Source organism: Bos taurus, chromosome 12, assembly GCF_002263795.3.
Source record: "Bos taurus isolate L1 Dominette 01449 registration number 42190680 breed Hereford chromosome 12, ARS-UCD2.0, whole genome shotgun sequence".
Lineage (NCBI taxonomy): Eukaryota > Metazoa > Chordata > Mammalia > Artiodactyla > Bovidae > Bos > Bos taurus.
In genome coordinates, this window is record NC_037339.1 from 52,253,126 (window position 1) to 52,268,499 (window position 15,374).

Consider the following 15,374-nt stretch of genomic DNA (forward strand, 5'->3'; position numbering starts at 1 on the left):
GGATCAAACCCAGGTCACCTGCATTACAGATAGACAGACACATAGACCTACATTACAGATAGCTTTACTGTCTGAGCCACAAGGGAAGCCCTAGAATAACCAAAGGGTGCTGGAATCTGTTGAAAGACAGTATTTTTTACACAATCTCTAACCCATGGATATTTACCCATAGACATTTTCAAAGGAAAAAAAAAGATGCTTTTTTTTGGTGGAACTGTCACCTTAATCAAGTGACTAAGTATAGCATATTGAAAAGCAGAGACATTACTTTGCCAACAAAGGTTCGTCTAGTCAAGGCTATGGTTTTTCCTGTGGTCATGTATGGATGTGAGAATTGGACTGTGAAGAAAGCTGAGCACTGAAGAATTGATGCTTTTGAACTGTGGTGTTGGAGAAGACTCTTGAGAGTCCCTTGGACTGCAAGGAGATCCAACCAGTCCATTCTGAAGGAGATCAGTCCTGGGTGTTCTTTGGAGGGAATGATGCTAAAGCTGAAACTCCAGTACTTTGGCCACCTCATGCGAAGAGTTGACTCACTGGAAAAGACTCTGATGCTGGGAGAGATTGGGGTCAGGAGGAGAAGGGGACGACAGAGGATGAGATGGCTGAATGACATCACTGACTCGATGGACATGAGTCTGAGTGAACTCCGGGAGTTGGTGATGGACAGTGAGGCCTGGTGTGCTGTGATTCATGGGGTCGCAAAGAGTCAGACACGACTGAGCAATTGAACTGAACTGAAGTACTTCCTGATGGGATACACTGAGGAGAACACGACAGGTTGCCACCCAAAATGCACAACCTGAATCTAATCATTAAAAAACTATCAATGAAATACAAATAAAATAATATTTTTTTACAAAACCACTGATTGTGTTCTTCAAAAACACCAATATCATAAAAGATGAAGAGAGGCTGAGGAACTATTTCAGATTAAAAAGACAGAAGTGGCCTAACAACTAAATGCATGTTTGAACCTGAGAGGATCCTGTGCATTCGTGCTAAGTCACTTCAGTTGTGTCTGACTCTCTGCGACCCCATGAACTGTGTAGCCCACCAGGCTTCTCTGTCCATGGGATTCTCCCAGCAAGAACACTGGAGTGGGTTGCCATTTCCTTCTCCATGGGATCTTCCTGATCCAGGGATTGAACCTGTATCTCCTGAGGCACCTGCACTGCTGGAAGATTTTTTACTGCTGAGCCACCAGGGAAGCCCAGTCTGGGTTTAAAAAAATTCTATGAACACAGATGGGAAAAATGGCAAATGTTCAAACCACAGCACTTTGAAAAAATCGCAGGTTTCAGACTTGAGGCAGAAATGTGTAAGCCTCTTATAACATCTTATACCAGAGCCTGTAACATCTTACACCAGACGTGAGGATGCTATGAATGACTACAGGGCGTGTCTCTAAAGGACTCAGGAGGAGTCTATCAAAAAAACAGTCCAATTTCTTAAATAAAATTCAAGGAAACAAAAAACAGAGAGATGGAGGGGAACACTAGTAAAAGAGACTTAAGAAACACAACCAATCATAATGTATGAATCTCATTTGGATTCTAATTCAAATATTTAAAAATGTACATATGCAATAACATGAAGGCATTATTAGTTTTTTTAAAGTGTGACAATGACATTATTTTTTACAGGTCCTTATATTTTTAGAGATACAAAAAAATCCATGAATATGCTTTAAAACTATATTGTTGTTTAGTCACTAAGTCACGTGTGACTCTTTTGCAACCCAATGGACTGTAGCCCTCTGTATATGGGATTTCCCAGGCAAGAATACTGGACTGGGTTACCATTTCCTCCTCAAGGGGATCTTCCTGACCCAGGGATCAAACCCACATCTCCTGCATTGTCAGGCAGATATTTTACCAATGAACCACCTGAGAAGCCCTTAATATAATATGAGAAGGGACAAAGAGAGTGGGGAATAAATAAAAGAGTTTGACCAATAGTTTATAACTGGCGACTGGGATGATGCACAAATGGGCTACACTATACTGGTGCATCTTTTCATATGTTTACCACATTCTACAACAAAGAGCTGAATATTTTACAAATGGTAAAGAATACATCTGCCAATGCAAGAGATGCAAGAGACGTGGGTTCAGTCCCTGGGTTGGGAAGATCCCTTGGTGCAGGAAGTGGCAACCCATTCCAGTGTTTTTGCCTGGAAAATTCCATGGGCAGAGGAGCCTGGCAGGTTATAGTCCTTGAGGTCACAAAGAACTGGACATGACTGAGTGACTGAGTACCAAAACGTAAACTTATAATTAAATTAAGTGGACAAATTCTCTTTCTCCCCCTTAAATGATACAATTTAGAAAGCAAGGAATAGGATTTTGAATACTCTATAAAAACATTTAAATATTTTATATGTACATTTTAACATTATGTGTAGTATTATAAATCCTGCACTGGGTATATAAATTTTCAGAGATCAGGCTGTGGTATAGCTAACATCAGTCCAAAAAAGTTGATTTTCGTTTATTATTTTTTAAAGTTTTTATTGAATTTGTTACAGTATTCCTTCTGTTTTTTAATGCCTTTTTTTTTTGACCCTGACACATGTGGGTTTCTAGCTCCCCGACCAGGTATCGAACCCGCGACCCTGCACTGGAAGGCAAAGTCTCAATGACTGGACCACCAGGAACGTCCCCAAATATGTGATTTTTAAATGTTAATGCTTATATCCATTATTATGATAAACAATATGCAGTTGAGCATTACACACAGCCTTGTACTTACAAAAAGATATGAAAATAAGTTTCATAAACCCCATAAAAGTGTACTATTTAACAGTAAAAATTCTGTCTTAAACCCTTTTGTGTGCTTGACAGTGTCTAACCACCTGCTGATTTTCTATGCATAGAAGTTACACTTCTGAACAGAGGTTAAGTATCCTTTAAGAAATCAATGAACATGAACATGAACATGAAGTCGCTCAGTCGTGTCTGACTCTTTGCGACCCCATCAACTGTAGACTACCAGGCTCCTCTGTCCATGGGATTTTCCAGGCAATAGTACTGGAGTGGATTGCCATTTCCTTCTCCAAGGGATCTTCCCAACCCAGGGATTGAACCCAGGTCTCCCGTGTCGTAAACAGACGCTTTACGGTCTGAGCCACCAGGGAAGTCAAAAATCAATATAGAACATCAAATCAAGTTTTAAGTTTAAACGGTTCCTAGGAATCAGTGCCCACCTTGTAGTGCATGACACATGCAGGCTTATAGGGGTGCTCGCTCTCTATGACAGCATAGTGATTAGAGGTCGTACAGGCAGACAAGCCTTGTTCAGGCTGATTTCCTGTGGTACTATCTGTTGACTGATTAGGATTGAAGGCAGGGGGTGCATACTTCTGATTCAGAATGGCAACTGAAGGAAGTAACTGTTGGACAAGTCCAAAGACTTCTACAGCCACCTAGTATAAAAAAGAATGATTAAGTGAGATAATAAGTGTGAAAGTTGCTTTAAAGTTATTAATTACTGTAATTGTTGATTATTCTTATTATTAAGAATTTCCATTTAGAGTTTCTTCTAGTTACATTTTCACTCAAAGAGAAATTTGTACTATGGGAAAAAAAGATTTAGCTTAAAAGTCTTAGGTGTTACATGAATATAACCAAGTTTATATATTTAAACCCTTCTGCCTTTCTGTGATCTGCAATAAGTTAGGTTTTACTCAAAATTTATTATGCCAAAGGATCAGTAGTTTATCATTTCTTCCATGTCTTGAATATTTCACAATTTAACAACCTTTTTACATTGCTATTTTTATACAAAATGGAGGTTTGGTATCAACATTATAAATTTTAAAGGTCTTAGTTAACTTAAGCTTCCCTTACATATCATATTCTAAAATATATTTCTTATCTCCAAGTTCTTCAAATGTAAAGCCAATAAACAATACTATTACAAAATAATACTATCACAAAACAATACTACTACAAAGTAAACTAGTAAGTGATACTAAGATCAGAGAGTTAGTTATTTAACTAATTTCTACCATTTACATGTCTATCTACTTGTTATCTGTAACCCAGATGCCTGAAAGATTATTTTTAAAGGAAAGACACAAAGTCTAAATAAAATTACATTTACCAAAAAAAGGTTCAAAGTTAGAGAATTGAATCACACACCTTAGGAATAGCAGCAGCTACTGGTCCTATGTAGGCTATAATAAGGGGAAGCAGCATGGAAAACAGACTGGAAGAGCTAAGCAGTTCTGGAATGTCATCAGCTAAAAAAGGCATTAACACTACAGTTAGAAAGCAATTTCACTGTAACATATATACAACTGTACTAAACCTATATTCTAATTCCTTGAGTAAAATTATAGTTGACATTGACCAAGTACTTATCAAGGACCTGGCACTATTCTAAGGGCTCTACACACATTATCTCCATTAATCCTTACAATAAGGTTCTTTATTATCGCCCCTTGTTTAGAAGTGGAAACCGAGGCACATAGTGTTTAAGTAAGTACCTTATCCAAAATCATGTATCTGTAAAACGACAGAACCGGAATTAGAACTCAGGGTTACAGTCCTGATGTTAAACCAGTACTCTTGGTGCCATACATGGCTACATGTCTGAAGCTGGGCAAATAACATAATCTTTGTGTGCAGGTCACTCAACTGTAATGGAGGATAACATACTTCCCTCATCAGATGTTGTGATGATTCAGTGAGTTAACACCTGTAAAATGCTTAAAGAATGCCTGCAGACATAGTAAATACTCCAAAAATGTTTGCTGTTATTAGCTACATTGCCTTCTATGTTTCCCAAGGAAAGCACTTTTGCTGATGGACATTTTATTGTTCCATGAGCATGGTGCTAGGAAGATAAGTTGAAGACCTTTCTATTAAGGGTCAATCATTTCTAGATATTTTTTTCTACATCTGCTGTTGCATCAGAACAGGCTGGGCATTGAGGTAAAAAATATAGTTTCCTTGTCCAGCCTAAGCTACTGGTTTGGATAGACCAAATACTCTTTATTTTCAGCAAGTTTCTCACGTGATTTTGACATACAGCTATATTTAGGAACAAGTGTTATAGTGAACAGTAAGGTTTTTGTAAATGTTAACTCTGCTGCAGTGTGGCAGTGGGGAAAAGGTGGCAGGGTGATTATTAGGATGTTATCCACTCATGAAAAAGAATATGTGTGCTTGAACCACGGTAGCCTGAACTATAGGAGAACAGATAGAGAGAAGAGAAACTGGAGAGTTTTCAGGGGAAGAACTTGCAAAACTCAATTTAGATAAGTGAATCTGGAAAGACATTTGGGGTTGCCCAGACCTTTGGATGCATGGTGATGCTATTACAGAAAGAAAACCAGGTCTAAAGTGGAAAACAAAAAATTGCTTTTTAAACTACTAAAAGAAGCAGAGACTCAATTAAGAGTTTTCCTCTTAATGGGCTGACTCAGAAAACTAGTGTAAAATAACTGCTTTGGAACATTCTAACAAACTTTGCATTAGTGTATGGAGAGCATGGCTGATCCAAAATGAACATATGTATATGTGCAGACCCATAAGGGATCCCTCTGGGATTTTACAAGGTAGTTCTTCTTTAGTAACTCTGCATGTAAGTTGGAGAATAAAGAATCTAAAATGTGACTATTAAGGAAGTAAAAAAAAAAATCTTACCGTCCACAGCAAGAGCTCTGTGCAAGAGGTCTTTTGCAGCTCGAACAACAGTGCTTACCACAGAGAGAGCTCTGCTACAGTTTTTATCTTCTTCATTGGCTTTACTTAGAAGTTGGGATTGTAAATCTCCATCAAATTCACTCCTGTAACATGAGTAACACATGACATCATTTTACATAGTGGGTAAAACATGATCTAACTCTAGGAATCACATCTGGATCACAAGCTTAAAAAGTTAAAGTTAAAAAATAGTAAATGTATAACTACATAGTTTCAAGGCATAATAGGGCATCAAAGAAAAAGCCACATAAGAGCTTAAAATTATTGTATTTTTTTTAAAGTAAATAACATCATGACAGACCACTACTTAAGCAAAGGCCTGAACTGTGTTTTCTAAAAAAGACCTGGAGGAGCTGGGAGAAGAGCCGTCAGGCCAAAAGAACAGTAAGATGAAGGTTCAGATAGGAACAAGATGGGTGAGATCAAGGAATAGAATGAAGACAAGTGTGACTAGAATGAAAGGAGAAAGAGTAAAGGGTGTCAGGTGGGTAAGGTAAATAAGAGACAGATCACATGAGTAAAGACTTTACATTTTATCCTGGAAGGCTGCAGTCCATGGGGTTGCTAAGAGTTGGACACGACTGAGCGACTTCCCTTTCACTTTTCACTTTCATGCATTGGAGAAGGAAATGGCAACCCACTCCAGTGTTCTTGCCTGGAGAATCCCAGGGACGGGGAAGCCGGGTGGCTGCTGTCTATGAGGTCACACAGAGTCGGACACGACTGAAGTGACTTAGCAGCAGCAGGGAAAGGGAAGCGACGAGGGGAAGATGAGCAAGGCCTCACCTAAAAACTCGACAGGATTTATATTTCGCTGAGGTCACTCTGGCTGCATGGTGTAAGACAGAGTGTAAGAGAGCTCAGTGAAAAGAGAGAGACTGGTTTAGAGGCTGCTGCTGCTGCTGCTGCTAAGTCGCTTCAGTTGTGTCCGACTCTGTGCTACCCCATAGACAGCAGCCCACCAGGCTCCCTCGTCTCTGGGATTCTCCAGGCAAGAACACTGGAGTGGGTTGCCATTTCCTTCTCCAGTTTAGAGGCTAGTTCCTCTCGAATTCAGTTATCCAGGTGCTTACTCAAGTCGGGGTGGAGACGGCTTAGGCTCGATGTTAATTATAGGAGTGCTAGAAAAGGTCAGATTTAGGCCAAGACTTACTGATGCAAAGTGTGAGGGTAAGACAGACATCAAGAATGCCCCCCAGGTGTCTACTATACCTGTGGATGGGGAGGAACACTGGATGGGGACCTGTGGATGGGGAGGAGTTTCACCAAGATGCCTGTTAGCCAGCCTTAGAGAGGATGTGTATGTGGTATGGTGGTTAAAGGTAGGTCACTTGTAGTCCAGTCTCCTGGCTACAAATCCCAGGACCATAGCTTGCTGAAAGTGTGACTGCAGCAAGTCACTGAGTCACTCCAGGCCTCAGTTCCCTCATTTGTAAAGGAGGGATAGGAAATTGCACACCCCATGGAGTTCCTGCAAGGACTGGCTGAACTGACACAGGGCGAGAACTGTATGGCAGAAAGGGAGTGCTCAGGACACAGGACCTCTAATCACCATCTCCCTTACCATCACCCTGATGAAGTTCAGAAGGGCCTGGATATTCATTCCAGGGCTTAGAGGAGCTAGGAGCTAGAGACGTACACTTGGTAGACATCAGAACAACACGGCTTTCACAGTTAAGTGATTTTAATCTTTTAAAACTTAACTAATTAAAAATGAAAGCTAAGGATACTTAAATCTTTGTGGAAAATATCAAAATATAAACACTGCATTTTGTATAAGGTATAAACTCTGGATAGCAGATACTTTTAAGGGACTCTCCATCTTTTTTATCTTTAGCGCATGATACGGTTTCTTGCCTATACTTAGAAAAATGTACTGTTTGTTGTAAGGCTATGTAACAGAAAAGGGATTTCATTACGGTGAAAGGACCAGAAAGCTTTTGTGTCTCAGCAGCAACATGCCACTACAGAGCTATTTGTGCCTACTATTTCTATTCTATTTTACACAGAGAAAGAAAGAAGATCCTCAAGACAGATCCTCACTGCCAAGGCAGTGTCCCCAGATTGTTTGTGAAGGAAAAAGGAAGCAGTAAGCCTCTGAAACCTATGGGCAACTTCAGTGATTTGCTGTCAAGTCAGATTGAGGGCAAATGAGGTAAATACTACTCACTACTACCTATGGTTCCAGCTAAATTGTTAAAAGAAAAATGTAGACTCAGTGAGAAATGTATATTTAAAAGTTTTTTTAAACTCAAAATTATTGTAATTCTGTTTTTCACAGTTTACATAAGGAATGGTTTTTGTTAAACATATTATTAGAAATACATTATTATATACTCTAGGGCTGCAAGGACTAGATTCACAGACACCAAAACATTCTGCAGAAAGGATAGCTGGATCAAGGTAACAACAGCACTTTGGCAGAGTGGATTTCCTCATTAACTTTTGGCATTTAAAATAAATAAATTCCATTAAAATTTGGCCACAAATGCAGACCACAAAACTATAAAAGGGACAACAAAAAGCATATATACCCTGTACATAAACATTTCAAAGATATTAAGAAAATAATGACAAAGAACATTTTAAAGTAAACACTGAGTTTATACATTAAAATGAGACCGTCTTATACAAATTAGCATGTGCAAGGAAGATACACTGTGCAATTTAATTATCACCGCCCATTGAGCTTCTTGTACCTTGGTAGTAAAATGCACACGTTCTGCTGCCGTCGAGTACTTAGCTCCCTGACTCTATACACACCTACCTGTAGTAGAGTATCTGGGGAATCTGTCCTCTGGTTTGGTTTGTGCCATTACTACTCAAGCTGCATGTACTGAATGTGAACGTCACACCATCAGGGCACTGAACCGTGGTCATTCCTCCATCTCCATTGGCTGTGCGGCTTCCATAGTTCCTCAAGCGCACAGCGTATTTAACATTTTCCTTCACGATAAAGAGGTAAAGCATGTTTATACTTATTTACAATGTACAAGGATATATTAATATAAAATGAACCCTAGTAGTAAACTGGGCAAATACACTTGGCCCTGAGCATCACGGTGTGAGCTGCATGGGTCTATTACACTGAATATTCTTCAACAATAAATACTGCAGTACTACACCACCCGAGGCTGGCTGAATCAAAACACGTGCAACCAGCATTTTTGTTTTCTTCAAGTTGCTAAGCTGTGTCTGACTCTGCAACGCCATGGGCTGCAGCAGGCTCCTCTGTCCTTCCTATCTCTCGGAGTTTGTTCAGATTCGTGTCCATCGAGTCAGTGATGCCATCCAACCATCTTATCCTCTCCTGCGCCCTTCTCCTCCTGCCTTCAATCTTGCCCAGCATCAGGGTCTTTTCCAACGAGTCGGCTCTTTGCATCAGGTGGCCAAACTACTGGAGCTTCAGCTTCAACATCAGTCCTTCCAATGATAATATTCAGGGTTGATTTCCTTTAGGATTGACTGGTTTGATCTCCTTGCTGTCCAGGGGACTCTCAAGAGTCTTTTCCAGCACCACAGTTTGAAAGCATCAGTTCTTTGGCACTCAGCCTTCTTTATGGCCCAACTCTCACATCTGTCCATGATTACTGGAAAAACCATAGCTTTGGCAGAGCCAGCACAGATAGGTATAAAAAGGGCTGACTGTAAGTTATACTTGGATTTTCCACTGTGAGAAGGGTCAACACCTCTAATTCCCACATTGTTCAAGGGCCAACTGTATAAAGAATGTCATATTTATACACAATTTGCTTAAATGAGTTTTCAGTAAGTCAAGCAGGGTAATAATTAACACTTACTGATTACTATTTAACAGAATGCTTTTGTGATTTACTTAAATTAATCCTTAAAATGGCCTGATAAGGTTAAGTACCATTATTACACAGATGAGGAATCTGTGGTAAGAGAAGTTAAATAATTTTCCCAAAGTCACACAACTAGTAAATAGTGATGGAAGTAGGATTTAAATACAGGCAGTGTAACTATAGTGTCTGCTTTTAATCACACTGTAAAGAATATTAGCCATAATAAAAGATTTCGAATACATGAATTAAGATTTTCCTTTGATAAGTTTAACTTTTAAGCTTGTTTTCAATATAGGAAAAATACAAGAAGGAGTTCATTATATTTTTATCTTAAGAGAGACATTCAGAGACAGAAAGAGGCAAACATGGGAAAAAATATCTGTAAGACAAAACAAGATTCACTTGTATAAAAAAAATATGATATAGATACTGGTGCCTAACAATCCAAGACATAAACTTCATAATGATGTTTTTTTATTTTTTAGTATCATATATCTTTTTGATGAAGTAACTAATTAAGTTACCTCATCCAAAACTCAGCTGTGTAATGAAGATTATTATGGTTGGATTCAGAATTACTCTATTATTACTTTAATATGAAGCAAAATTTGTTTTCCTAATAGTTATTTACTGCTATAAAATTAAGTTATATATAATAATAATATTGTTAATAATAACAAATTGTTAACACTATTTGTTAAGACCACTTGTTCTTTAAATGAGTTCTCGCACAATAAGAGAAGAAAAAATAGGAACTAATATTTACTGAGTTTCAGTCTTGTGCTAGACACTGAGGCAAGTATTCTTCTCCATTTCTTAATGTAATCTGAACAATGTGACAATGGCGGTGTTATCCTTCCCAACCCATAGATCAGTCTCAGAGTGGGCAAATGATGACATGTCCAAAGTCTCAGAGCTAATATTGGGAAAAGCAGGTATCTGAAAGCTAGGTTTATTTGACTCCAAAACCTACAGCTACTTTCCACTGTATATCTAACTTTAAGAACCTTTTGCAAAAGTAGAATACAATACAGTACACATTAGGAATACAGTCAGTACTGTATTTAAAGCACCACAAAAACTTTCTACCATTGTTTTTACATAAATTCATAATAATACATTCCATTTACAAACTAAACACATTGTTAAAATTACCTTTAAAGGAACAACTTTGTCAAGTCTGATTTCAGCTATATCACTGGGTGAATCATCTGTTGTGTAAGTTCCTTTGACTAATTCTAGAGATGTCCATCTGTGAGAATGAGTTGAATCCCCTGCATGCTCACTCTAATTAAAACAAAACAAAGCCCACACATATTCTTAATTTCATTAAATGAACAATTTTGACTTACAATCAATTACTGTTTTTAAGCAGTCTATTTTCTTGCATATAAAATTATTATCCGTTAGTATTCATCCATATATACTAAAGAAAACATTTTTGGTCCTCTATTCATTTGTATTTATTTCCTAAACTATCTACAAATTATATCATACATAGGCTTTTCTCATCTGTCTTAAAATGATTTCCCCTTCTTCATCAGAATGCTATATGTAATTATAGAGCTTAAGGAAATAATTAACTGAATTAATTGTTTAAGAGAAGCAAAATACAGACAGACTTATTTATTAGCAAATAATTTACATACTACTTGTCTCATTTTAATAAAACTTTATGAAACTTAGGTGCTTTAAAAAATCTATAGTGGATACAGCAAGATAAAGCTGATTCAACCAACAACACACTTTACTATTAATCATCCATTAGCACTCTTAACAAAACTGCTTAATCACCGATAGGGGTAATAATACCAGTCTGAATACTGTTCTTGTTTTCTGAAATATTATAACAGTAAAAAAAAAAAAGAAAGAAAGAAATTACTCAAGATTTATAATCTGAGGCCTAGTTACATAATTTCTCATTTTCATTTAAAATCTTCCCTGGAAGTGCAGAAAACATGAAGCAGGAGCGATCCAAATGGTACACAAACAATCAAGAAAAATTGCTCCCTTTTAATTTCTCTAACGTTGCCCATCTATGACTAATCTGTTAAACTGCACTATTTGGATTTGGACCACTGCGCTATTATAATGATGTATGTCCTGACACACAACCCACACACCAAAACGCATACTAAGAGTGGCACTTACATCATCAACCAACACCTCTAATTCATATTCATGAATTCCACCTCCTCCATAGACAGAAAAACCAACCACAACTATTCCAGGCTTGTCTACCGAAAAACAGATGGCATCTGGGGACCCATTCCCGGTGTTCCAACTTCTCCCCTGACTTGTCTTTGTGAATCGGTTAGCACTGGCTTTAACAGAGTGGAGAGAATTAAGGCCATCAACCTATAAATGACAAAAGTAAAAATATCAGTAGTCTGTACCTAAGTGTTACTAACATGCATTTAACAAAACTATCCAAAAGTTTCTAAGGAGTTCAGTAAAATAACCTACCTTTAACAAGAGGTTTAAACCTCTCTAAAGGTATATTCCATTAAGAGATTAACCAAGAATAAAATCAGACTATATCACTCTAAATTCACAAATCAATATTATCTGACAGTGTCTTTTTAGTCAAATTATACATTTCACTTTATTTATAATGTCAGAACTATAAACTTGTAAGTTATCACAGTTGTAACATGTGAACAAATTATCACTCACTTTGCAAAGAGATACCAATATTTTTCAGACCAATAGTTTTCAAACTATGCTGCACAGAACTCTAGGATAGATGAATATTCAGGAAAGAGGTGGACTGAGGTTCCTCTTTTCTGTCAGACCATCCTTCCTCTTATCTGTGAGTTTCAAGCTAAGACTCCATTGCAGAAAATGTTCTATGCCTTAAGTCTGAATGTCATTAATGTACATCAAAATAACTTGGTAGTCAATATGGGAAAATACACATACACACAAGTACTACATCATTAATTACAGACTTTGATTAGGGAGGATCAAAGCATTTATTTTTGGTTCAAAACTATCTTTTTAATTATAAAGCCTGCTTCTGCTCTAAGTTGGCTGCAGAAGTTTGGAAGAGCTACAAAAGGAAAAAATTTAAGTTTAAGATTCCAGCAAGCATTACAAACTCCTCTGAGAAAGAAAAAAGCATGGATATCTAAGTCAGGACCTTTAGAAACTCCCAAGGTTGTGAATTAGGCACTTGAAATTTGGGGCTTTCCTATTAAAACAGTAAGTTCATAGGAGATTGAATACTAGATAGTAAATTTCTGAGGAATCAATGTATTCTGGGGACCTACACACTATAAACTTTCATCCAAGGTATATAATAGTACAGGAGGGAAGTTTATCACAGGCTGAATGAACAAATGAAAAGGAAAATTAAAATGTTCCGACAAGGGCTTCACCACCTCAACCAGGGTGAGATACTGAAATCTGCTCAGATGTGTGTAATCATTTAGAAATCCTAAAGACTTACCTCTCACTCTGAATCAGTAATGAGTGTAGACTGAATGGATCAAGTGAAAATAGACTCTTAAATAAATCTGAGAGTAAGAAAAAGTAAAGACTAGGAATTATAAAATTAAAATAGAGAAAAGACATTCCTTGGCAAGAAACCAGAGACTTGGGGTCACTGAGCACATAATGGTTATTAAAAATTCATTTGAATGATACAACGTACTTCACATTATGACGTAAAACCAATGTCTACTGTCTTTTTCAGAGAAAAGATAGAAACGTTCACCAAATTCAGTCAAAACATTTAGATGAATTATAAAACAGTGAGTAGGGCAGTGAAATGCTGAAAAATAATTACTTAAAAAAATGTAAAGGTACTTTAAAGATGTTGCAATGTAGTTTTCTCAAACATATTAGTATTTGAGCCTTTAAAAACTTTGTGATAATAATGGCTGTACAACAGTGTGACTCCACTTAATACCACTGAACTGCACACATAAACATGACTAGAATGATAAATTTTTTGTTATATAATTTACAACAATTTAAAAAAAAACCTTTGTGATACAGGTTTGTTTAACCTGTATAATAATATACAAGATAATATAAAAATTATTATTATTCCCATTTTACGCATGTGTTTGTCTACGGTTAACCAAGGGAGCAGAGCTAAGGTCTGCACCTCTTCACGTTTTCCACACCGCATGTTCATCACTGGTGGTCCTACTTCCACTTCCCACTACCCAGCAACGAGAACTACTTCTGCTTTCACTAGGACCTGGTGCTGGGTTGTGCAATGAGGCAGTTCAGGGGAAAAGGTATACTTTGTATTAGTGCAGCATCCTGGGTTAACTGCTGAGAGGGAGGAAGTGAGCAAGAGCAGAGAGGAGGTGTAAGGAAGTGGGGGTGGGGAATTAAAAAAAAAAGGACAAGCCAGCTTGAAACTATTTTCTTGACGAAAATTAGTTTCTATTAAGCCAAAATATATGAAAAAAAAAAAAAAAAGAAACAATGTGGAGCGCCGAAACATGTCCTCATTATCCAGTATCAGAATAGAACCTCACCTCAGATCCCAGGGCAGACGCAGTCAGTTCACTGACAATGCTGGCCAGCAACCCGCAGGTGTTGGAGACCAGGTGGGAGGAGAAGAGCTCATTTTCTCTCCTCAGGCTGTTTCTGACGGGGAGCACCACAATTACCAGCATTTTCTCCAGAACTTCACGGAAGCTTGTCATCCCAGAGATATTCTCTTCATTCTGTGACACATGAAAAGAAAAAGTTCTCAGATAATTGCTTTATTTTCCTTCACCTGAGTACTCAATTGCACAACATTGTTTTCTAGAAGACACCGTTAAAATCCAGACTTGAGTCTACATCTATGTATGCATCCAGCTGTATGTGGACTCACCATGTCTACTGTTTATGTATAAGTCCTTTTTCAAATTATTAGTCTCTAGATATCATAAAAGTACCACACATTTACAAAATGTTTGTGCTTTTATTAACCTTGAGTCATTTTCACTTACCCTCTTATTTGACTTTTCACTAACAATCATATATGACAGAAAAAAAACCTCTTCCTATTTAAAAAGCTATTTCTGCCGGACACGATTCCAAACTGAGATAATTATTTCTGATATGAAATAATTCCCAGTATGAAATAATATAATGACTACTGATTTAAAGGCAAAGCAATTGAGCAATAGTCTATATGATCTGTTTTCTAATAAAATTATTTCTGTACATGTATGGGACAAAAATATGGAACTGTACAATAAATTGTGCAGTTTTACAATTCTTACTATATTTGATTTCAGAAGTGAAGATAATAAATTTCCACCCCTACCAATGAAAAACTTCAAAATAAGAAATTAGTCCCATTAAAGACCAATGGGAAAATACTTTTTTCCAGGAAAAAGGAGAAAAGATGAAACACCCTCAACAATATGCACAATCTTTCTCTCATACTTTATTAATGTCCAATCTTGGGCTAAAAATAGTCACTTAGAGATATTCTTCAATCTTTAAGTTATTTCTACTATCTCTGAATAAAATTATCATAACATTTAGGTCAGTATCTTAAGTAATTAAGTTTTCGTGGCTTTCATTCTCCGAAATCTTTACTTTCTGGAACATCTCAGAAACTTAACTTTGGATAAAACTCAATTCCCAACAGTACTCCATAGTCAGTACTCCAGAAGGGCTTTCTTTGCGGGGTGGGGCATGGGGGATGCGTGGAGTGCATTTATCTAGTTACATCCACTTAGTTTCTAAGTAGTAATTAAAAGAGTAATATAAGAAACTTCCCATAAAATCTTAACATGGAGTCAAGAGTGTCAATGTATTTTAGTTAAAGGATATATATATATATATACACACACATATATATATATATATATATATAAAAGCACATTACTAGCCA

At 37.2% G+C, this 15,374-nt stretch overlaps 1 protein-coding gene across 1 annotated transcript in view; it reads right to left on the bottom strand.

Moving 5' to 3' along the window:
* The window catches only part of MYCBP2 (MYC binding protein 2), a 270,674-nt gene that overhangs the window by 103,764 nt on the left and 151,536 nt on the right, over positions 1–15,374 (bottom strand). Inside the window, 7 exon segments of the mRNA NM_001192817.3 lie at positions 3,209–3,427; positions 4,146–4,246; positions 5,655–5,797; positions 8,482–8,660; positions 10,676–10,807; positions 11,672–11,878; positions 14,017–14,208. Of these exon segments, the coding sequence (NP_001179746.2) occupies positions 3,209–3,427; positions 4,146–4,246; positions 5,655–5,797; positions 8,482–8,660; positions 10,676–10,807; positions 11,672–11,878; positions 14,017–14,208 (1,173 nt within the window).